Source organism: Vulpes lagopus, chromosome 7, assembly GCF_018345385.1.
Source record: "Vulpes lagopus strain Blue_001 chromosome 7, ASM1834538v1, whole genome shotgun sequence".
Classification (NCBI taxonomy): Eukaryota; Metazoa; Chordata; class Mammalia; order Carnivora; family Canidae; genus Vulpes; species Vulpes lagopus.
Window position 1 is genome coordinate 49,124,893 of NC_054830.1, and position 25,063 is coordinate 49,149,955.

General features: G+C 45.5%; 1 protein-coding gene across 6 annotated transcripts in view; it reads right to left on the bottom strand.

The window, feature by feature from the left end:
- Positions 1 to 25,063, bottom strand: part of SRGAP3 (SLIT-ROBO Rho GTPase activating protein 3) — a 317,794-nt gene that overhangs the window by 64,276 nt on the left and 228,455 nt on the right. For all 6 annotated transcript variants that reach the window (XR_005988861.1, XM_041761597.1, XM_041761595.1 and 3 more), the window contains 5 exons: positions 12,631 to 12,816; positions 9,054 to 9,182; positions 7,471 to 7,692; positions 6,120 to 6,221; positions 2,885 to 3,082 (listed from right to left, as the gene is read on the bottom strand). Coding sequence is in view for 5 of the 6 variants with exons in the window: in XM_041761597.1 (XP_041617531.1) it covers positions 2,885 to 3,082; positions 6,120 to 6,221; positions 7,471 to 7,692; positions 9,054 to 9,182; positions 12,631 to 12,816 (837 nt within the window). In the remaining variant the exon portion in view is untranslated. The remainder of the gene's footprint in view (positions 1 to 2,884; positions 3,083 to 6,119; positions 6,222 to 7,470; positions 7,693 to 9,053; positions 9,183 to 12,630; positions 12,817 to 25,063) is intronic.

The following is a 25,063-nucleotide window of genomic DNA, read 5'->3' on the forward strand; positions in this document are numbered from 1 at the left end:
TAAAAACACAACCTCATTTATAATTGCACCAAAAATAAAATATGTAGGAGTAAATTTAACCAAGGAAGTGAAAGACCTATACTCTGAAAACTACAAAACGCTGATTAAAGAAACTGAATACAAAGGTAAAGATATTCCATGCTCTTAGATTGGAAGAATTAATATTGCTAAAATTCCATACTACTCAAAGCAATCTACATATTTAATGCAATCCCTACCAAAATACCAACAATATTTTTCACAGAACTAAGACAAATAATCCTAAAATTTGTATGGAATCACAAAAGGTCTCAAATAGCCAAAGTAATCTGGAAAAAAAAAGAACAAAACTGAAGATATCATAACTCCATATTTCAAGATATACTACAAAGCTGTAGTAATCAAAGTTGCATGGTCCTGGTACCAAAACAGAATACAGATCAATGGAACAGAATAGAGAGCCCAGAAATAAACCCATAATTATATGATCAATTAATCTACAATAAAGAAGACAATATACAATGGGGAAAAGACAGTCTCTACAACAAATGATGTTGGGAAAACTGGACAGCTACATGCAAAAGAATGAAACTGCATCACTTTCTTCACCATAAACAAAAAATAAACTCAAAATGGATTAAGGACCTAGATGTAAGACTTGAAACCATAAAAATCCTAGAAGAGAGATGGGCAGTAATATCTCTAACATCAGCTGTAGCAACATTTTTCTTGGTGTGTCTCCTGAGACAAGGGAAACAAAACAAAAATAAACTATTGAGACTACATCAAAATGAAAAGCTTTCTTCACAGCAAAGGAAACAACCAACAAAACGTAAAAGACAACCTAGTGAATGGGAAAGGATATTTGCAAATGACATATTTGAGAAAAGGTCACTATCCAAAATATATAAAGAACTTCAACTCAAGATTAAAAAAAATAATAATCCATTTAAAAAACAAGCAGAAGACATGAGCAGTCATTTCTCCAAAGAAGGCATCCAGATGGCCAACAGACACATGAAAAGATGCTCACCATCGCTCATCTTCAGGGAAATGCAAATCAAAATCACAATGAGATATTACCTCATACCTCACAGAACAGTTAAAATAAAAAAACATAAGAAACAACTAGTGTTGGCAAAGATGTGGAGAAAAACCCTCTTGCACTCTTGGTGGGAATGCAAACCAATGCAGTCACTGTGGTAGACAGTGACTCAAAAAAATTAAAAATAGCATTACCATATGATCCAGTAATTCCAATACTGATTATTTAGCCAAAAAAAATACAAAAACACTAATTTGAAAAGACATATGGACTCCTATTTTATTGCAGCATTATTTACAACAGCCAAATTATGGAAGCAGCCCAATGCCCATTGATAGATGGATGGATAAATAAGGCGTGGTATGTATACACGCACACACCTGCATATGTGCACACACGAACACAGTGGAATATTACTCAGCCATAAAAAAGAATGAAATCTTGCCATTTGCAACAACATGGATAGATCTAAAGGGTATAATGCTAAGTGAAATAAATCAGTCAGAGAAAGACAAGTACTGTATGATTTCATTCATATGTGGAATTTAAGAAACAAAACAAAGGAACAAAGAAAAGAGACAACCCAAAAGCTAGACTCTTGAGTACAGAGAACAAACAGATGGTTACCAGAGGGGAGGTAGCATGGGGGAATGAGTGAAACAGATAAAGGGGATTAAGAGTCCACTTAGCATGATGAGCACTGAGTAATGTATAGAATTGTTGAATCACTATCTTGTACACCTGAAACGAATATAACGCTGTATGTTAACTATACTGGAATTAAAATTTTTTAAATAAAAATAAAAACAAATCAAAAAGAATATGATCTCAGGACATATGAAAAGCATTAGGGAGGAAGGAGTTGGAAGTCTAGTTCTATTCTGTGCTGGTTAGACTGCTGCTGACTTTAGAACAGGCATCAACAAGAGGAATATGTTCGGGAAAGAGCCTAGGATGCTGAGGTCACTCAAAATAAAAGCTTATGAGGCAGGATTTACAAAATCAGGTATATTTAGCCTGGAGACATCAAAACCCAGTTCCCTACCAGCAAGCCAAAGACTGTTCTGTGGCATTAATCTCTCTGGGTTGCCTCAGAGAACAGGATCAAGATCAATGACCAGAGATCCTAGTGAAACAGATTTTTGAAGATAATAGAGAGGAGGGAAAACATTATAATATCTACAGCCAGTCACAGGCCAAAACAAAAGGGCTATTTGGAGATGGAGGGAACTTTTCATCCTGGGGCTATTCAAGCAGAGACTGGATGACTTCTTGGGAGGGATATGACTGAATGAGATCAAACATCAGATCTGAGGTCCCTTACAACTCCCAAATTCTATGTATACTAAACCCATGTTGAACTAAAGCCTCAATGCCCTTTATTCTTGTTCTTCTCCACACCAACTGAATAGAATGGAAGTGATCTGGGATTTTCCATGAAGGGTTTACAACTCACCAGTAATTTGCATAGGACATGGTTTCCAAAGCCCACACCCCAAATTAAGACACCTCAACATGACAACCATACACTTAACTTTATGGCTGTTACCTAAGGGCTTGCCCATAGGTTCCATTCACCATTTTCTTCACATGTTACTGAACACAACTCTCTGGTTTTTTCCTATGTTAGTTGCAATAACCATCAATCCAGAATCAATGCTGATGCTCCCAACTGGTCATTCATTTTTTTGCATTTTACAAAGCCAAGCCAGGCAATTTACTTAATTTGAGAAGCATGTCGGGAAAATTTTAGCTCTAATTGATTCACATGGTTTTGCTGGTTTCCACTAGCTTGGGCTGCTCCCCAAAAGTCACTGCCAGCAGGTCAGCAGTGGGTTCTGGGTTCAAGAGGCCACTTACTGTAAAATAAAACATTTCTGTTTCCTGCTGGTTGGCTCTCCTTTTGGCGATGTTGATTTTGCTCATATAGGTCTCAGAGGCAGCTGACTTCACAGACTCTGTAGATCGACTGTGTTGGAAGGCGTCAGAGACATCGAAGTCCTCCACAGTCAGCATGTCCTGTAAGGTCTGCATGGTGGCATCCAGGGTTTTTCTAACCTGGAGAAATAGCATGTCAATAAAAACCCTTCAGCCTCAGAACACCTCTGACACCTCAAAGTCCTTTTCCCCCACTTTATTTCTTCTATGTAAAGCCTCTGAAAGGTGGGCAGGATAAAGATGATCATTCTCATTACCCTAATGTGGGAAATGAGGCCAGTGAGCTGGCTAGGGTGAGAATCCATGTTGCCCAATATAAAGTCATTTTATTGAATTGCTTCTGCTGAAGAGAACCTTGGAGAATGTTGTGACAAACAAGGAACCTGGGTTTCTAGGTTTGTTTCTCTTTTCGTGATCATATAGCCCCAAACTAGCCCCTTCAGTGGGAGGCAGGTCTCTTGAAGAAGGATAACATTAGAAATAGTCTCAATGCTCATCCAGAGGGAAGAGGGGACAAAATCTTGGTAGGATGAGGGGCCATCCTCAGTGGACAGACTTTCTGGCCATCTGCCCCTGACTTATCGAAAGGCTCACTGAGAAAAGAGAACTTGAAGAAGACATATGCTGAAGCAGTCCTCCAGGACTCCAACTTCTCTCCTGAAGTCAAGTGGGACCCAGGGAAGGCTACATGGGCAGAGTGCAGGAGCCCTGACCTCACAACATCCCTTCACTGACTTGTGCCCTATACTGTGATGGAGGATCACTCCAAAAACAGGGGAGAGGGCAGCCTGGGTGGCTCAGCGGTTTAGCGCTGCCTTCGGCCCAGGGCGTGACCCCAGGGTCCCGGGATTGAGTCCCACGTCGGGCTCCCTGCATGGAGCCTGCTTCTCGCTCTGCCTGTGTCTCTGACTCTCTCTCTACCTGTGTCTTTCATGAATAAATAAATAAAATATTAAAAAAAAACAGGGGAGAAATTGCCTCTATATTTGTTGTTAAATTATTGTCACTTGAAGTCTTTCTTGTTACTCAGATCTCAACTCAAATATCACCTCCTGGTGACATCAGAGCCCTCTGACTACTCTTCCTTAGAGCACATCATCATTTGATATTTTGCATACTCATTCATTTGTTAGTTGCTTTGCTTTCATGTCTTATCTATCTTTCCTCACTAGAACATAATCTCCATGAGAGGAGGTACTAGGGTGTCTTGTTCACTCATTTTACTCTGCATCTAGCACAGTGTTTAGAGCATAATAGGTGCTTGAATAAATAAATACTTGAATAAATATTGGTTGAATGAATATTTGTTGAATGTATAAATGAACAGATCAGTTTTTTTCTAAGACAGCCTAACAGAAGTTCAGGTTCAAAATTAAGCATTTCCAGGATGCCTGGGTGGCTCAGTGGTTGAGTGTCTGCCTTTGGCTCAGGGTGTGATCCCAGGGTCCGGGGTCAAGTCCTGCATCGGGCTCTCTGTGAGGAGCCTGCTTCTCCTTCTGCCTATGTTTCTGCCTCTCTCCATGTGTCTCTCGTGAACAAATAAATTTTTTTAAAGAATTCATTCTTTAAAAAAAAATTTAAGCATTTCCATAGTTATAAACGGCCTATACAGAGGAACATTTGCCTCATTCTCTCTGGGGCCCTAATTTCCAATTTAGACCCCATCAACATTGTTGCACATAGACTGATGTAAACAATTGAAGAAGCTTCAGGGGAGGATGTAGGACACAAACACTTTTTTCAGCTCCTCTCTCTCCTAAGGTGTGCAAAATAAATACATAATTCATTTCTGTATAATTTCCCCCCAGGGACAGCTTTGATTCATTATTATCCTGAGTGACAATCTGTCTTATGTCTCTCCTAGTTCTGTCCTTTGTGGAGACACAGAGCAAAACCAGCCCTCTCTGCCCAGGACAGTCCTCTTTTTTTTTTTTTTTTTTTTTTTTTTATGATAGTCACAGAGAGAGAGAGAGAGAGAGAGGCAGAGACACAGGCAGAGGGAGAAGCAGGCTCCATGCACCGGGAGCCCAATGTGGGACTCGATCCCAGGTCTCCAGGATCACGCCCTGGGCCAAAAGCAGGCGCCAAACTGCTGCGCCACCCAGGGATCCCAGGACAGTGCTCTTGAGATATGAAGATGGGGACCATGACTCCCCATCTCCAGCTCTGATTGCACTCCTCAGTTAAACCTCAGATAAACCTGCCCAAGATTTTAGGTAACATTCCCCACATCCTGGTGTCCTTTCTCCAGGAGCCTTCGGTTGATTGACATCTTCCCCGTATGGAGGTATCCAGGCTGGAATAGGATGTTTCCCATTTGGCTTCCTCAGTCCACATCAAAATAAAACCACCACAGCTGGTGCTTCCATTTGCATACTCCCAGTGGTGATCCTGTCACCGCTTTATGAGAGGCGTAAAGGCGGTAGGTAGTTCCTCGGAGCTCAGAATCCACGACACATTCAGTGTGCCCTGGGTTATTTCACTGTGTATTTTAAAATACCTATAACTCTCTTTGATGATAAAAAGTAACATAAACTTAATGCAGATAATAGAGAAAAGCATAAGAAGAAAACAGAAATCACCTGTAATTCCTCTACCCAGCTATAACCACAATTAACATTTCAAAGTATTTCCTTCCAGGCTTTTTTCTCGTGAATAAACACAGATACACACTGTGAAGTAGAACTCTGCTCTAGTTTAGCATACTTAAGAGAATATTGAACAGAGTTCTATTTCTTGTTTGTTTTTCTTTAACATCTTATGAGCATCCCCCACCCAAGCCATTGAAGATTCTTGGTGCGCCCAGTTTTAATGGTCATGTAATAATCCATCTTTAAAAAAAAATTATTTACTTTAGAGAAAGAGGCAGAGAGGGTGAGAGTGGGGGAGGGGCAGATTAAGAGGGAGAAAGAGCATCTTCAGCAGGCTTCACGCCCAGCATGGGGCTCAATGCAGGGTCCCATCTCACAACCCATGAGATCATGACCTGAGCTGAAAGCGCAGATGCTTAACCCACTGAGCCACCCAGGCACCCCCAGTCGTGTAATATTCCATTTTACAGATCAACACTAATTTCTTAAGTGTTCCACAGCCAGAGTTCCAGCACCAGCGGGGCCTTCATAAGGAAATTTGTTGTGGGGCAGAGGGACCCACTCACCTCCTCATTCTCTATCTTGAGAGTGGCCAGTCTGGACTGCAGCTGGTGGTACCGCATGAGCAATTCCGTCTGGACGGGTTGCTGTGCACTGACCTGGCACACCTGCAAAAGGACAGCCAGTGCCTGTGGTTGCCCAGTGCTCTCATCACCTGTGCAAGCTGGGACCAGGGGCCATCACTAATGTCCCTATCAGCAGTCGAGGAAACAGGCTTGCACCTGGCAACACCAGATGGGAACCGGGGGTCTTTCTATGCCAAAGGCAAGATGTGGCCTCTCAGTCATGGTCTAGATTTGTGCAGCCCTTGAGGGTTTACTAAGAGCTTTCCCGTGAGCTCATTAAGTGAGACTAGTTAATTTCAAGGCAGGGGTTTGTGGTAAGAAAGCAACTGCCTAACAGCAGCCAATGAAAGGAACAGTGAATGGAAACAAGCACTGGAGGGCTCCAATTCCCCCGCAGGAAGGTGCCTCAGGGAGGCAGGAGCACTCTCATGGGGCGCACAGGGGAAGGGTAGAAGGAAATACTATTCTCCTGACACCTACTCCACCCAGGGCTCTGCTACTACCCCATGGGCTGGGCTGCCCTGCGTGAGTCAGGTAAGATCCTAAGGGACAGTAGGGCTCCATGATTTACTAGTTATTTCCCACTAATTAGGCAGTCACCAGCGGTAACTGGGAGCCCAGAATTTTCAGGTCCAGATGATGAGCCAAAGGGCAGGATGCAACGGCTGAGGGATAGGCCAGAAGCTGTGGGGGAAGCCCTCTTTTGCAAATGAAGAAAGTAGGGAAGGATGTAAAGGAAAAAGTTCAAGGAGCTTTTTGCATAAGGGACTTTGTACAAATGGAGTAACCAATAACTGCTCTGTGGCCAGTAACAAGTGCCACCCCCCACGTACTTATTTATTCCAGAGCATGGTAAGGAGCTGAGCAGCACAAGCATTGAAGGGAGCATGGTTCCTGTGCCAGAGGACAGACAGTGTCCCGGCCAGCCTGCCAGCCAGTGTGGATTAATCCCAGTTTCCCATAACCTGAGGTCACCCGAGGGAAGAGTAGGAGATGCTTGCGTGGCCCATGGGGACTCCCTTGGGATCTACACAGAACTGGGAAGGATGTGAAGGAGAGCTAAGGTCCTGCCGTTTGGCAGGCAGGAGACTTCAGCTAGCAAAGTTAGGATATTAGTGGTAAAACCCTCAGCTGGGCATCCCCCGGACCAAGAACTTGACCCCAGGCCTCTCAGATAAATGTCCTGCACATGGAACAGGGCCTGACCTTCCCCCTCCCACTGATGTCCCAGGAGCATGTGGAGGGAACAAGTGGAAACAGCCTCAAGCCTGGGCTCCGGGGAGAAACCCACCTCATCCCCCATGTGGGGCTGGAACTCAAACTTAAGCGGAGGACAGAAGACCTGGTTGCACATGTCCATGACAGTATGCTTGTCACTTCGGGAATCCAGGTTGTCCACCGCATTCTCGATGACATCCAACCCCTCGTGGCGAGAGGTCTCCAGGTTGTACTCGGCCGAGAGGTAGGTCCGGAAGGTGCGGGCCAGGCTGGCATGAAAGCCCAAATCACAGCACTTGGAGAGAGGAACACAACAGAAGGGTGAGGATACGGGCTATCACTGGAGGTGGGGGGCTGGCATTCCCCTTCCCATCACGGTGACTTAGGATTATCTCCCATTCCACAGCCAACTCTTTCATCCTGGAGGCCCTTGTGCACTTGGGAATCCTACTGCACAAATCACCCCCAACGCCCGCAGAGGGAACTAGAGATTGTGATTTGAGCAGTAGCAGAATTTCTCTTAGCTCCCCAAATTCATCCCATTCTTTCTCATCTCTAGGCCTTCTTCACACATGTATTCCCTCTGCCTGGCCTACTGCCTAAATATTCTTCCTTCAGGTTTCAGTTTTGAGGTCACTTCCTCCAGGAAGTCTTCCTTAATGCTCCCCCACTCAGAGTTTATGTCACGTGTCCCTCCTCTGGGGGTCCACATCTCCTTCCACCTCCCTCACTGGGACACCTGCCACTTGGCTTTGCAGTTGCCTATTCATGTTTCAGGGTTATGCATGGTCAGCTACAGAAGAGCAGACCCATAGGCTTGTGTCCACTCCTGGACCTCAAGACCTACGACTAGTAGGTGCTCAATAAAAATGTGGTAAATGAAGAAAGGAGAGGACTGGAAAGAGTGAAAAGTTGTGAGCAAGAGGAGGGGTCTGGCCTCAGGTGTGGGAAGGCACAGGCAGGGCTGGCAGCTAGCTCCCTCTCCTGGGGACGGTGGCAATGGGTGCCTTCTGCAGCCATGGGAAAGCGGTGACCCTGTGACTCCCTGATGGGACACAGCAGAGCCAGAGGAAAAGGATCCATCCATCAGTAGGGAACCTTTCCTGAGCATCTACAGGCCAGATCCCCGTCTGTGTGGGATGGGCGGGAAACAGGAAGCAGTCCCAGCTCCAACACAAATGAGACAGACGCTCTCCGTGATGATGCCACTCATGATGTTCTTTCTCCAAGCCCAGACCTCAAGTCCCTCCAGCGTGACCCACACAGCTGGTACTTGGGAGTCAGTGTTCCATCTCCTTTTGCTAAAACTGCCACATTCTTCCCACAAGAATATCCCCTAAAGATATAAACATCTGTACCGCCCTAGGAGACTACCCAGGGCATGAACTGTGTACCATCACCCCTGTGCCCGCAAACTCAGCCAAGGGCCTGGTGTAGAGGAGGCTGGTGCAGGTTGAATATATGCCTACCTGACCCAGCCATATAGGGGCTGCCAGAGGCCCACTCCCACCTGTGGACAGAGAAACCATCTCCCAGGCCCCAAATGCCCTTTGCCCTTCCCCTCCATCAGGGCTCAAGGGACATGCTCATCAGCTACAGACAAGGGCCAGCATGGGTGTGGGGCCCTGTTCGGTCCCAGACTGCCCAGGTGCTCACGTCGATTAGGTCAGAGACATCGTGGATGTAGTATTTGCTGATAGCTGCATTGGTGGCCGCCAGATTCAGCAAGTAGTCATTTCGGGCCTTTGTACATTTCAGCTTGTTCTCAGAATACTTAGCCTGCCTCTGGAAGAAGAACAGAGTAGAGGTGAGAGCTGAGGCACTGACCTGCCCCTCGTCCCTCTCTCGCGCCCTCTTCATTGCCCAACTGCCTCTGTCCTTCCCTTAAGAGGCCAAGTTCACTCCTGCCTCTAGGCCTTCAGACTCATTCCCTCTGCCTGGCGAGCCATCCTCCCAAGTCCCTAGGTGGCCTGCTTCTTCATGTCCTTCAGGTCCTTATCCAAGGTCATGTGGTCAGAGCGTCCTCTGATGACAACCTCATCTGGAAATGAGTCTTCAGCATCTGCAGTGCCCCTCCCCCTGCGTTCCCTTGCCCTGTTCTATGTTTTTCATCTATTTAGTCTTTGCTTAGTTTTTAGTGACTATTCTCATTTTAAATTACTTTTTTAAATATTATGTTTTTAGAGCAGTTTTAGGTTCATAGCAAATTTAAAAGGAAAGTACAGAGATTTCCCATATGCCCCCACACATGCACAGCCTCCCCTGTTATCAACATCCCCCACCGCACTGTACATCTGTTACAAATGATAAACCTACAGGGACACATCATAGTCACCCAGAGTCCAGAGTTGACACTAGAGCTCACTCTTGGTATTGGTACCATCACTCTTGTTATACTCTATGGTTTTAGGCAAACGTATAATGATATATATCCATCATTATAATATCAAACAGGGTAGTTTTCCTCCCTTACACATACTCTGTGCTATCTATGCATCCCTCCCTGCCACCTAACCCCTGGCAACCACTGATCTTTTTCCTGTCTCCATAGTTTCGCCTTTTTCCAGAATATCATATAGCTGGAATCGTAAAGTATATGGCCTTTTCAGATTGGCTTCTTTCACTTAGTGATATGCATCTAAGGCTCCTCCATGTCTTCTCAGGGCTTGCTGGCTCATTTCTTTATAGCACTGAATAACATTCCATTGTCTGGATGTACCACAGTTTACTTGTCCATTCACGTACTGAAGGACATCTTGGTTGCTCTATTTTTTTCTTCATAAGCATTTTTTACCACCTGAAATTATATTTTTTTACCTCTTTGTTTACTCGCTGGTTTTTGGTGTCCACCACTAGAAAGTAAATTCTATGAAGTCAGGGACTTGATCTACCCTATTCATCACTGGGCCTGAAGCACGCAAAACTGATACTCCTCACCCATTTTCAGGGGCTACTATGACCCTTAGACCACTTTCAGCCCTTCGTGGATTCATAAAATTTTATACCTAGAAAAGATATTAAAGGTATCTTAGTTTAATTCACCCATTTTACAGATGAGAAAATGAAAACCAAGAAGAAATGACTTGGGGGCACCTGTCTGGCTCAGTTAGTAGAGTATGTGAGTCTTAATGTCAGGGTCATGAGTTCGAGTCCCACGTTGGGTATGGAGATTACTTAAAAAACAAAGTGGCTTGTCCAAAAGCCAAATGACTAATTAGCATATCACTCTGAACTTAACTCTCCAGACTTCTGGCTGGTGGTATCTCTTCCCCTCTATTTATCCCCCATGTTGTAGCTTTGTAATTCCCTGCCTGCCTGTCTTATTTTTATTTATTTGTTTATAGTATATTCACAGAGTTGTACAATGATCACCACCATCTAAAGTTAGAATATTTTTGGCAACCCAATAAGAAACCCTATGCCCATTAGCAATCACTCTCCTTCTCCTCTGCCCCAGCTCCTGGCAGTAAATAATCTACTGTCTGTCTATGGATTTGTCTATTCTGGACATTTCCTATAATTAGAATCACACAATATTATGACTGGTTTCTTTTACTTAGCACACTGTTTTCAAGGTACATCGTCTTGGAGTATATATCATTACCCTACTCCTTTTCATGGCTGAATAATATTCCATCACATCACTAGATTACATTTTATTCATCCATTCACCAGTTGATGGACATTTGGTTTGTTTCTACCTTTTGGCTATTATGAATAATGCTGCTACGGACATTCATGTGCAGGTTTCTGTATGGATGTATGTTTTCATTTCTCTTGGTGGACACATATGAGTAGAATTATTGAGTCATATGATAGCTTTTTGTTTAACATTTTGAGCAGCTCACAGATTGTTCTCCAAAGTGGGTGAACCATTTATGTTCCCTCCAGCAACATATAAGGGTTCCAATTCTTCTGCAACCTCATTAACACTTGTGATTGTCTGCCTTTTTTATTTTAGCCATCCTTAGTGGTTATAAGGTGGTATCTCACTGGCATTTGGATTTGTATTTTCTTAATGTCTAATGATGCTGAGCATCTTTTCATGTGCTCACTGGCCACTCATGTAAGTTCTTCAGAGAAATGTCTATTCAAATTCTTTACCCATTTTTTTTTTTAATTGGGCCCCTGTCTATTGGAAGCATGCTTTTCTTTGCCTTTGGAAATTATCCTGGAACCTTATTTTATTTGCCTATGGTTACTTTTTCAGCTCATCCAGGCCCTGGTGAATTCTGTTTCCACTCAATCTCCTAACATTTTTAAGAGCTGCAGGATCATGTAATCATAGAATGAGACTCATAGAAGCCCAAATAAATACGTGGTGTGATGTTTGGCACAGGGAAAGAGCTCAGGAAATGTTTAGCGATTGCATGGAATGAATAAATGCAGGGAATTCAAAAGAAAATAATAGCTTTTACAAAGAAAGAAACCTGAGAAGTAATCTAGTCTAAGATAACAAAAGCATGTACACTGCCCCTCTAAATTCCCTGGCCATCGCAGGCATCATCAATTGATTGCAGCACTGTTTTTAACTAATGCCTGGAGGAGGCTTCACAATCTTCAACAGAGTTTTGGGCAGTTACTACCAACTGATCACAGTTGGCTTGAGAGAGAAGAGTCATTTGCCATCACTGTCAGATTTTAAAACTGAGGCTCAGAGAAGTACTGTAAATGTGGCATTTTCAAAACCCAGATTGTCTGATTCCAAAACTAGCACTCATCCCTCTGTGCCCTACTAAAGCACTTGCCCAGCACCAATAATACACAGTGATTCTAAATCTCCCATTTTTGGCTTGCCAGTGGCATTTTGGAATGGGTTCTTTATCGGGTTTCCAGGTGCTCATTGGTAGCCCAGTGCTGTTCCCTCTTATTGGGATGTGCTCAGCCCCAACCAGCCTCCGGCCACCAATATGACCCTCCTGAGCAAGCCCCACCCCCACAGATTGCCTGGTAATTCCTGTCCATTTGAGAATGTGCTGGTTGGGCGTTGAGTCTTGTCACAGTTCAGCTCTCTTGTCAGCTGAGCGCTTTCCCTGCCTGTTGATCCTGGCACAAGGCCAGGCCTAATAAATGTCAGTGAGGCATGGACAGCCCTGCCTCCTTCATGACACTGACCTCCAAGACAGTGCATGCTGGCACCATGCTTCTATCCCATACCCCTCAGGGTGCAGAACGGGAAAGTTGAGGCTGTCCAGAGAGCATGCCCCTCAGTTTCTCCTAGGCCCCCACTCACCTTCTCCTTCATCTTCTCAATCTTCTTCACAGAGCTGCGGCGCTGGGGCCGGTCCTCGTGCCGGAGCAAGTTCATGCTGAGGTCTCCTGATTTGTTGAACTGCTTCTCCTCCTGCTTCTCGGCCTCCTTCAGCTTGCTTTCTGCACTGATACTCTCAGCATGGTACATGTGGTAGGTTTTCATGACCTGGGGATGCACAGGGGCAGGAAATCAGCAGCCTGCACAGCCCAGCACACGGCCCCCTGGGCTCCCAGCCCCATTCAGGTTCTGTGTGCCAGGAAGCCACACCCTGTCCTCTTCCTTCCACACACTCCAAGCTCCCCATGGTTCTTTACTTTAGCACCAACTCTGGGGACTGGAAATGATGATCATCCTCAGTACAGGCTTCACTGCCATTATCATCTTTAGCAACATCATGACATCCTTACCGAATGCCAGGAATGGACTAGTAAGGAGGAAATTTAAAAGCCCCCGCACATTTGGGGGGGTCTCAGAGGGGATAAGACATACTTGGCCCTCCCTCAGCTGCCCCCTCTTGCCCTGCCAGCAGCCATGACTCTTGTCCCTTCCCCCCTCCCCCCAGAGTCAATGGGAAAGCCCCTCCTCAGGTACTCATGGAACTGCACTGGGAATGTGCAAATCATTTTCTCAGCTGTTTCCTTACTGGCCTGCAAATGGCTCTGTCCCCAGAAGGAGTATTACTGGATATACTAATTGCTATTCTGTGCTTTCTGAAATAAACTCATCCTTGGCTATACAATGAATTCCCACAAAGCAAACCACACTTGGCTCTTCCACTTCCATAGTAAAAGTCCAATATTGTTATAACAAGGGAGTTTTAGAGACAGAAGAAATCCTAGATGTCATCTAATCCAAATTTTACAAATAGGGAAACTGGGGCCCAGAAGAGCAAAATGGCTTATCTATGATGGCACAACATTATCAGTGTAATCTCCAAACTTTTCATCCGTGGGGCCAACACCACAATCAAGCTACAGAACAATTCCACTACACCACAAAGGGCCCTCACACCCCGCTGCAATAGATCCCTATGCCATCTCCCAGCCCCAGACAATCACTGATTTGCTTTCTGTCGCTGTAGTTGAGTTTCGTGTGTTCTAGAACTTTATATACATGGAACCAAGGCATATAAATTCTTTGGGGTCTGCCCTCTTTCACTCAGCATGATTTTTCATGAGATTCTCTCATGTTTTATCAGTTCTTTTTTTACTGCTGAGTAGTATTCCACTGGAGATCTGTATCAGTATTTGTCTATTTATTTGTATGTTAATAGTTACTTGGATTGTTCACAGTTTTGATCTATTATGAATAAAGCTGCTAAAAATGTCCAGGTATAATTCTTTGTGTGGACATATGTTTTCGTTTCTCTCAGGTAAATACCTAGGAATGGAATGGAGGGTCATACAGGAAGTGTACATTTGACCAAATTAGAAATCTGGTCTCTGACTTTTAATCCATCACTCTTTCTACCATATCATACTGTTTCCATAATTCAATACCATTTTCACAGCAGGTATGAACAGTTTGGGCAGCCTTAGAGCAAGGAGGGCAGTCCCCACCAACAGGGCTCTATCTCCTGGTCCCCAACCAGGCATACACCTTTCCTGTGCAATAGCTTATGATCATTTTTCTGTGCTATGAAACACAAGAAGTTTCTGGAATCCATGACTCCTGAACCTTGTTTGTTCTCTTCTCCTGTTGTTTGGATAGCTATAGCAACTAATAGACTAGAGGTTTCTATGTGAGGATGCGATATGCTCCTACCTAGTGGGGCCCTTTAAGTCCGGGAACTTGGAACAAATTTCTGGCCAGCACTATAACCTTATTCATTCTCATATGAAGTCCTGTGAAGTGAGTTTATTACAGTGAAGGATTCTTCTGTAATTATTACATTAAATCACAGCATTTCTCTGTTGCACAGAAAGTCCTCTTTGCCATAGGCCAGGAGTTAATGGAGGAAGCACGTATTGTAGAGTATGAACTCTGGTTCAAATATCTGGGCTGAATCTTGATGATACCACTTACCAGCTGTGTGACCTTGGGCAAGTCATAGAACCTCTCCATTTCCTATCTGTAAAATGGGGATAACCATGGCACCTACCTCATAGATTTGCTGTGAAAACTAAATGAGTCCATTCAGGTAAAGTGCTGAGAACAACACCTGCCTCATAGTAAGAGCCATGTAGAATATCAGCTGCCACTACCACCACCACCGCCGCCGCCGCTGCCTGATTTGGGCTGAGGGTTTAAGAACCTTGAATTTACTTACTTGACTTCAGGAACATGCTTATAAATTCTAAATAACATTAGCTAATATGCAAAATTTTATTCTATACCATGTTCCTTCTCCCTTCCCCTTACATCTTGAAAACTTCCTCAAATTTCAAAACAATAAATGAATTAAAAATGCAATCAACTTTTCTTCATTGGTCATAGTGAAAGACCTCTTACCTGAATTCCACCCATGTTTGCTTTTTTGAGTTGCCCTAAAGCTTCTAGAGATGCCATTCTCAGTGATTTCATCCACTCCTTATGCCAGTTCCACTAAGCTTATCTCCGAACTCAATGGACCAAAAAGGGTGCCAACTGATGTGTTCTCGACATCTAGCGGCCAAAAGGAACGACTGCAGGTAACTAAAGCAATTGCCAATTTTTCCACCACCTTTACGCCAGGGCTCCTGCAACACCAAGTGGCTGACTTGGGAATGCTGGCTGATGTCTGTCTCCCAGGCCCCTGCCTTTCCATTCTCAAAGCTTTTCTCTTTTCCTCCACATTCATGGGCACCACTGGTTTCTCTGCTTTTCTACCATGATGCTGGTGGTGTTCATTTCTGGACTCATCCCTTTCTGGGTTCAATGATTCCCACTAAAGCCACATTTTCTGTTTCAGCTGCTGAGGTCTGCTTATCTCACCACAAATCTATCATCTGTGTTGAGCGGTTCAGAGGAAGAGAGAGCATTCTATTTGCAATTAGATCTTCCTGTCCAATCATCCATGCATCCATCCATCTATTCACTCAAGGTCAGCATCCCAGCTGGGTGTTCTCAGCCTCCCGCATTTCCCTTTGCCTAGTTTTTCACTCAAACCACACAGTACTCTTCTTACTCTGCAACAAACCAAACTTCCCATTACATTCTCCAAACTGAGTCGCAAAAGTCCCAAGCTTGAAGAACATGGCCAGAGGGCCCTGGGGCCCAACTCTCAGGGATCCAGTTGGTAATTCCAGATCCTAAGAATAACAGTGAACTTGATTGCCTAGGGTGACTTAGGTCAGACAGCTGCCACAAAAGAGTTCACCTAGGGGGCCTGTTAGAAATGAGTCTAACTACATCCAGAATCCTCCAGATGTTTGCTTTGTTTAATTACCTGAAACACGGGCTTTAGCATGAAAGGTCCTTAGCTCAATAGCTTAGAACAGTCTGCTCAATATTGCCAGCCAGGATGATTAAATAATATTTAAACTTATCAATTACTTGAGAATTTGCAAACATCTTTTTTTTATTACCCCCAAAGAGCATTTCAGTTAATCTGTACCCCAACCCTGGGAGGCAGTATGATAACAATAATGATAATAGCAGCTAACATTCACTGAACACTTCATGCCTAGCCTTTTTCTAAGCACTATACACATATTAACTCTTTTATTTCTCACAAAAAGCCTAGGAGGTAGACACCACATGATCACCACATGATCCCTGCTTTACAGAAGTAGAAACCACAAAATAAGGATGATCCACTATCCCACACGGACTCAAGAGACCTGGTTTTGAGACTCAACCCTCCCCTCAAACTTGCTGAGTAACAGTGGCAGAGACTTGTCTTCTCTTTGCCAGCTGCTGGAGACTAGAATAGTGGTGGATGGGAATGTGCTCCGTAAGTTGTGACTATAAGGTAACTGGCTGACAGCAGGGTTGAAGCTGGGAAGGGCGCAGAGGTGGATGTAGGAAGGAGTTCAACTGAGGCCAAAGTACTGAGACCCAGTCTTCAAGTTGGCACCCCTGAAGGACCCCTTATAGGGACCCACCTGGGTTAATGGGATGTTCACATTCCAACCCTCCAGACTCTGTCAGGGAGATCCCTTGGAACAAGTCTAGCACAGGCTGAGAAGGACCCTATAAGGACATATAAGTTGAGACCACTGTTCTTGGACACAGATCAGTTTCACATATTCTCAAAAGGCTCTCCAGAAATCTTGGTGTATTAACCCATTATTGAAAAAACTGAGGCTCAGAAATGGCAAGTGAATTGTACAAAGTCACAGAACAAGCCAGATAGCTAGGACTTCTGAGCTACAGTGTTGCTGCTATAGTAACCATGTTGCTCTTGGCTGCATACACTTTGCTTTCTGCATCTTTCCAAATCCTCAGATCATGAAAATAAGGAAGTATTATATGCATAGTCCTTCAGACCCTCATTTAAATGGAAAAGAAGCCAAAGGAAATACAGAAGTTGACAGCATCAAGAAAAGGAACATGCTAGGGCAAGACAAGAACCCAGTTGTTAGACAGTAGGTTCTCAACAATGAAGTTCATGCACACTTCCTCTACCCTGCAGGCAGGGCCATCTCTAGCCATGCAAAAGCTTTGTATGGGTGAAATCCTGGGCCAATGCATGCCAAAACATCCTTGAAGGAAAAATGAGTTTCCATATTTCAATATAACCCACACTCTGTGTGGCCTACCTTCTCTTTAGAACTTATAATTGCTATCTTATTTACTCATTTTGCATGTCTATTCACTGTCTCACAACAAGTCAAGTGCAATGTCCAGAGGGCCAGGACCTTGTTGAAGAGCATATTCCCTGTACTAAAGCAGAGACTGGTGCCCAGCAAGTATCAGTATATATTTGCATGAATGAATGAAGGACAGCTGGCTGGGTGTGAGTGGAAGGATGGATGGATGGAAGGAAGGATAGATAGGGAGATGGCTGAATGGACAGATGGGTGAGTGGGTAAACAAGTAGATGAATGGCTGGCTGGATGGAAGGAACAGAGGAAAGAGAAGGAGAAAAAATGGGGGAGATACAGTTCTACTGCCTTTGACCTTGGTGAACATATTTGGAGGTAGGGAGACAGACAGGGTCTCCACCAACACAGAAAACACCCTCTAGCAGGGACATGGACAAGTTTACAAACTATTATTACATGGTATAGTAAGGGCTATGATGAGGGAAGCATAGGGTGCTAAAGGATTGCTTTCTGGAGAAAGTATCATCTAAACTGAACCTTGATGGTGCCTGGGTGGCTCAGTGAGTTAAGTATCTGACCTTCAGCTCTGGTCATGATCCCAGGGTCCTGAGATCAAGCCTGGCATCAGGCTCCCTGTTCAGTAGGGAGTCTGCTTCTCCCTCTGCCTCTCTGACCCCCACTCACGCTCACTCTCTCTCTCTCTCTCTTTCAAATAAATAAATAAAATTTAAAAAAATAATAAAAATAGATAAACCAAACCTTGAAGGAAGAGTAGCTGTTACCTGGATGAACATGGCAGGAGCGGGAGTAGAATGTTCCAGAAAAAGGGAGCAGCTGAGCACCAAGCCCAAAAAGAACAGGAGTCAAACAGGTCTGAGGAAGAGCTTCCAGGCAGAAGTATGTCAGGTGTTTGAGTACTAGCCAATGGAGTCACCTCCATATTCTCCCCCAGATACTTCCCCCTCAGTGGACATTTGTTGTTTTTCCCTGCCTAGGATCATCCAGTCCTCCTTCTTCTGGAACAGCTTCCTGATTTTGTTTCAGGAAATCCCCAAATTCCCCTCCAGTGTTCTCAGTCCCTGTGGCTCATGAGAAATGGACACCACCCTCCAATCCCAGGCGTAGGAATGAGACACAGGCCTGGCCAACCAGTAAACATTATGTTTACCTGACCATAGTGATGGGAGCCCATGATCACAGCCAGGCCAACCAGAAAAACCCCGGGGCTTTGCTGGGAATGTTGGGAAAGGTATGTTAATTTTCCACCAGAAGGCATCGAGCTGATAGAAAGTGAGCTTGCACTGAGGGGTCATCTTTGTCACTCGCTGGGAGAAGCCTGCTTGATCATGAAGACATCACAGAGGAAAGCAAATGGATGGATGGATGGATGGATGGATGGATGGATGGATGGATGGAGAGGAGGAGGAGAGGGAGACAGAGAAAGGAAGGAGGAAATAAGATAAAATGGAGGAGGTGCGGTCTCTTGCCTTTGATCATGTGAGTCTATTGAAGGTGTGGGGAAAACAGCTACACCTCAAAGCAGGTTTCTACTGAGCAGTTCGTGGCATGCCACGCATGATACCAGGTGCTGGCAAAACTACTACATGGAAGACAGGGAATGTGACCTCATAGAATACACAGCCTGCTGGGGAGACAGCCAAACAAGTGTGCAAACCTCTGAGATTCAATACAGGCATCTTTCGCTCCAGCCAGTTTGCGTGGATTCCCATCCCTCACTATTGCAGGAGTCCCTGCTAGCCTCCCCATTGCCCACCTTGGTCCTGGGCCCACTGTAGTGCCCAACTCACACAACAGACAGACTGACCACCTGAGCAGGGGGCTGCTCGTCCTGTGTCCCAACCTCCTGCTTCGCTGCTGCCACAGTGCTGCTCCCCACAGCCTCCCTCTGTCCTTCATATCCAAATCAAATGCCACCTCTTCTCTGTGGCCTTCTTGATGCCCAGGTGGACTTCATCTCCCCACCACTCCTCTCACTGTGTCCATATCCCCCACAAGGACACCTGTCCCACGATGTAGCTACATCCCATCCTCTGCACACAGGGGATAATTAGTAAATATATGATGAGCAAGTGAACGAATGTCTTTGAGGGAGAGGCGAGGAGGTTTTCTGGAGAGAAACCTCATCCTGCTGTTCTTAGGACCACATCCATCCCCAAACAAACCTGGGCCGCACCCTGGCCAGCAGGCTGTGATGGTTCAGCAGCCTGCCTTGCCTCACCCTGAGTCAGAGACATTCCCTCGTCTCCCTCTGAGGGTAACGTGACATGAGGATAGAGGAGCCTCAGAGTTCCTCTCATTTCGTGCCTTCATGCCTTTCGCCCTACAGGTGGGCAAAATCAAGGACCGGAGCCCAGCTAGCCGGCACTGGGTCAGTGTTTCCCAAAGCGTGAGATGGGAACCACCTGTGTCAGCAGGATGACCCTTTTAGCTGTTACAGATGTGTTATTAACCCTTTTGGTTCTCTTGGCATCCTTTCAAAAAAAAAAAAAGAAAGATTTTATTTATTTATTCATGAGAGACACACAGAGAGAGGCAGAGATATAGGCAGAGGGAGAAGCAGGCTCCCTATGGGGAGCTCAATGTGGGACTCGATCTCAGGACCCTGGGATCATGCCCTGAGCTGAAGGCAGATGCTCCACCACTCAGCCACCCAGGCATTCCTCTTGGCATCCTTCTGATTATATCAGGAGGAAAAGCTCAGATCAGGGCTCACCAATCTAATGCCTCTCCAGCTGCTTTGCAGGCACCAGCAAGAATGAACACTCCCCTACCTTCATTTAACTTCTGGAACCCTTCTGCTTATGCCAAGTTGCTTTTCATTCACTAATGTAAGATAAGATAGCTTTCCAGGGACTCCTGGGTGGCTCAGCAGTTTAGTGCCTGCCTTCAGCCCAGGGCGTGATCCTGGAGTCCTGGGATCGAGTCCCACACCAGGCTCCCTGCATGGAGCCTGCTTCTTCCTCTGCCTGTGTCTCTGCCTCTGTGTGTCTCTCATGAATAAATAAATAAAATATTTTTTTTAAAAAATATGCTTCCAAAACAAATGTATAAAGGACTTATGTATATTTATATAAATAGTTGAATGTACTTATATTAATAACTTTGGGGAGTAGACTAGGAGCTGGTGACTGTTGGCTGGCTACCTAACCTGTCTGTGCCTCAGATCCGTCACCTCTAAAATGGGGTGATAATACTTTCAACCACCTCAATGGGTCATGGTGAGGATGAAATGAATTAAGAGGTAAAGTGATTAGTCCAGTGCCCAGCACATGATAAGCATCATATAAGAGGGGAGACTCTAATTATTAAGGATATGAACCAGTCTCCAAAATATAACTACAAAAGCAAGATGAAGAACTGGTGGTCCAGTTATTACCACTTGCATAAAAACAAGGGTGTGCAGGATACATCCATACATGTATGCCTATTGATAATCAGACATCTCTGAGAGAACGCACCGCTGAATTAGAAACCAGGAACTGAGGTTGTATGGAGCAAGGGGCACTGAGGCAACAGGAGACCTACTTCTCCAAATAACTTTGTACTGTTTGCCAGGCATTGTGCTATGCCTCTGCCACTCACTCTTCTCAGAACAATCCAGAGATGAGTTGGTAACATCTCCATAGTCAGAGGGCTTGACAAGGGACAGGACCTTGAACCCAGGCCTGGCTGACTCTTCCCAATACACAAGGCTGCTTTCCCACTAACTCATTAGGACAGGGAGATTTTTTTTTTAATTGAGTCAATTTAAAGAAAAATACTAAAAAAAGGAGAGAAGGTCCAATGACATGATGGAACCATGGTGGTTACACTTGAATGATGACAGACACAGAGGCATCATCCAGGAAGACTCAGAGTGAGCCCAGGAGGGAGCTGAAGCCAGAATTCAGGTTGCTGGGCTCCTCATCTCAGGCTCTCTCTGTCCCTGAGTGTGGACATCAGAAAGGAGATGCCTTCACAAAAATTTGCCTGGGGGCCCAGAGTTGATTTCATACCACTGAGCCCAGCACAAGATCAAATCAAAGCCTGAATAAGTGGGGAGACCATTTGTTACTCCAACGAGTATCTACCTGTCACCAGCTGTGGCTAGATGTGGACGTTCCTTGGGTGCCCTCCACGTCACCCTGAGCCAAGTCCCAGGGGCCCCTTCTGCAGCCGGCAGGCCTGGAAATGAGGCAGTCCTGCCTGGGAAAGCCTGGAGCACAGTGACTGAGCACAAAGAAAGGGCCAGAGAGGGGACGCTGCAGTATTTGTCACTTCAAAACATGACAGATACGTTTCTTGATCTAGGACTACATTGAAAATCTGAACATATTTTTAGCTCAATGATGAAAACACAGGGGGAGCTTTTCATTGTTGGTTTTGTTTATGCCTCTTCTGAAAGGATTTAGCATGTTGGCTGACATTCTCAACTTCTGCCCTTTTTTCCTCCCAGGCCAGCATATGATGATTGAGGGCTATATTCTGTCAGGCCAACTGATGGGAGTTTAGAAAAAAAGAGATGAGGTGGGGTGTGTGTGTGCACTCACACATGCACGTGTGCTTGCACACATGCTGGCATGTTTTAGAAAGGAGAGCACCTCAAGGTGATGAAGACCAGGCAGAGGAAGGCTTCTTGAGTGAATGAATGAATGAACGAATGAAAATGGCCAGCCCTGCAGTCTCCTCTGCACCCTGGTCTCAGACGGAGACAAGCCTTTTCCCTAAAGTGGGTGACAGATGGCCTTTAGCATTTATCTCTATCATTGCTGTGCTCAGTAGCACCCTCTGACCCTGTCCCTCTTCTAGAAAACATTACAAGAAAAAAAGTGAGGCTTACTGGATGATTTTTTCTCAACTCTATTTCTTCCTCAGTCATCAGTGGTCATGGCTCCAGGACCAGGAGACGAGAGGAAGTTGTGTAACCAGGCACAGTGACTAGAAAGTGCCCAAAAGAAACCCCTAGAAACTAAGCATGGGATTTGAGGTCCACTGTGCCCTTAGCAGCTAGGTGGCTGCTCCCCTGGCTGGCTGCAAGCATGCCCCTTTGCATTGTGACTTGGCAAGTAACTCCCATCAGGAGCTTATGTTTACTTCTCCAGGCCTCAGCTTGTGGGCTTGGCTGTGTGACTTGCTTTGGCCAATAGCCTATGTGCAAGTATGACACAAGCAGAGGTTCAAAAAGTGCTGGCACACTCGGTGTTTACCGCTTTGGGCTCTTTTTTTAATTGGTTGAGAAATCGTAGCCATGTCAGTGGTCCTACCTGAACTCAGCCCAAATTGCCAACCTAAAAAATTATGAGCAAATAAAATAGGTGCTGTTTTAAGTCACTGGGATTTGATATAGTTTGTTACGCAGCAACTGAAAACTGCTGCAAAGGCCTTAAGCAGGGCACTTCTTTCTCAGTTTCTTCATAACACATATGAAGTACCTAACACAGTGTGAGACCACTCACTGAATGGCCACAGTTGTTACTATCCTTGTTTCACAATAAAGAAAATGAGGTCCAGATGTTAACTGACCTGGCTGAGCTGGTCGGTGATGCATCAAGACATGGAACCCAGATCGGTCTGTAATCAGTTTGTTCTGCTGGCATCCTACGCTGCCGCCCGCGCTGAGAATCCTCTTCCTCCTCCTCTCTTCCCCTCTGCTGCTTTCTTTCATTCTTACCCCTCCTAAGGCTCCACGTTCAAAATTCATCCTTGATCATAGCAGCCCACCTGGAGCCATCACTTTTCTCAACCCTCGATCTCTCTTGTAGGAACACACTCTCCCTCTCGTGTCTTCACTCGGTAAATAGGTATGGATCACCCACTATGTGCCAGCTCTGCCAGAAGTTCTGGGCACACGATGGAGAACCCGGGATAGCACTCACAGGACTCATGGGTGGTGCCCCCCTCGGAGCCCACATATCCAGCACACACGCCGCTCTGTCTTGGGCTGTTCAATCACCACGTCACGTACTTTACTCTTGTCTCCCTACCCAGATTTGAAACTGGTGAGCAAAACCACTTTTATTCATTTATTCATACATCCTTCCCTCCTCTGCTTCAGCAGGCGCCCTGGGAACACTGGGGATGTAAAAGACACTTCAAAGATGAACTCTTGAAATGTTCACAGCTGGCCGCTGTGCCTCTTGCAGTGCTGGCTCCACAGCAAGCAGCCCCAAATGCTCAAATTTAAATGATTTCTGGGCAACTATTGAAGACTCAGTGTGCCGTCAATAAATGACTTGGGGGGTGTGCTGCTGGCACTCTGAGGCTCCTTCCTCTATGGGTGGCTACAGGAGACAGCTAGGCAGATGATGGCCCTCCCTCCACCACCAGCTCTGAGACCATCTCCTGTCTGCCATGGGCATAGCAAGCAGGGCCAGACCTGCACCATTCCTGTACAGCTGCCCTGCCCCGTGGCCAGCAGAGGCAAGTGTGTGTGGAACACCTGCTGGATTCAGGGAACTGTGCTGGGTGCCAGTACCATCTTCCCAATCTCTGCCTGCTTCATCCAATTTACAACGTGGCAGATCTGTTGATCACAGGGGAGACCGACAGGTGACGTCACCTGCCAGAGGCCAAACACTGGGTTCAGAGCCTCTGGGCATTAAGTGCAGTGTTACTGACCAAGATGTGGCTCTAGGGTGACTACATGCCAGCTGGGGACACAAGGATAACATGATAGATTTTTTCAAACTGCTATAAGAATTCAAAGCCCAGAGGTAACAGCTTTCAAAAGGTGGAGTTTGGTCTGGGTTTGAAAAATGAGTAGAACACACATACGCAGAGAAAGAAAGAGGACAGTTGTAAACAGGGGAGCTGCAGAGGTAAAGGAGCAGAGCAGGGGAAGTATGTGGGGTATGCAGAGGGCGTCAAGAAGAGGAGCCCAGCTGGGGCCCAGAGGAAAGGTTAGAGACCTGGGTGAGAGTGGGGAGGCCCTTGGCACCAGGACCCAGGTGTTAAAATGCCACAGAGGAAAGTGATCCAATCAAGGCAGTGCCTGAGGAACATAAAAAGGACCTAGATTGGGGAATGTTGGTCCAGCCAAGTCCTCTGCAGAATTCTGAGTAAGGAAAGCCCCACTGGAGACCAGCCTTGCACCTTTATCACCACCCATCCCCAACCAGAAATGCACAACAGCCGGTTTCACACTCGCCAGGGAGGCAGAAATGATGATGATGATAACACAAGAACTTCTGATACGCCATGGCTTCTTGTCCTTTGATCTACACGTGCTTTACATACCTGGTCTCCTTCAACTCCCATGCAGTCTGCAAGAAGTAGGTGTTGTTATGTCTGTTTAACAACTGAATTTGAAGCCAGGTCTCTGGCTTTCGGGTCTGTGCTTTAAACCACTGTGTGAGTCTCCCCCACAATGCTCAGCTGACTCAGTCGCTTGAGAAACAGCAATTCTTCCTTTCCCCTAATGATGACCCAGCTAAAAACTGTCCAAGGCTCAGGATGCACTCCTTAACTTGAAATAATTGAAATGTGAGTTTCAACTCTTACAGATTAAACTCTAGGAGCTCTTGCCTCCATTTTACTGAGTCGGAGACTGAGGCCCAGAATCTGAGGCAGGAATTACAATGTGAGGTCCAGGCTCTCGGGCAAAAGCTCTTGGCCCCTAAGAAATGCACTACCTGCTGGCCAAGGAGGACGTGAACACGGAAGGATAATAACACCAAAGAGAGGAGTCTTCTTGCAGCCTGCTCTTCTTTCCCTTCCTTGAATAT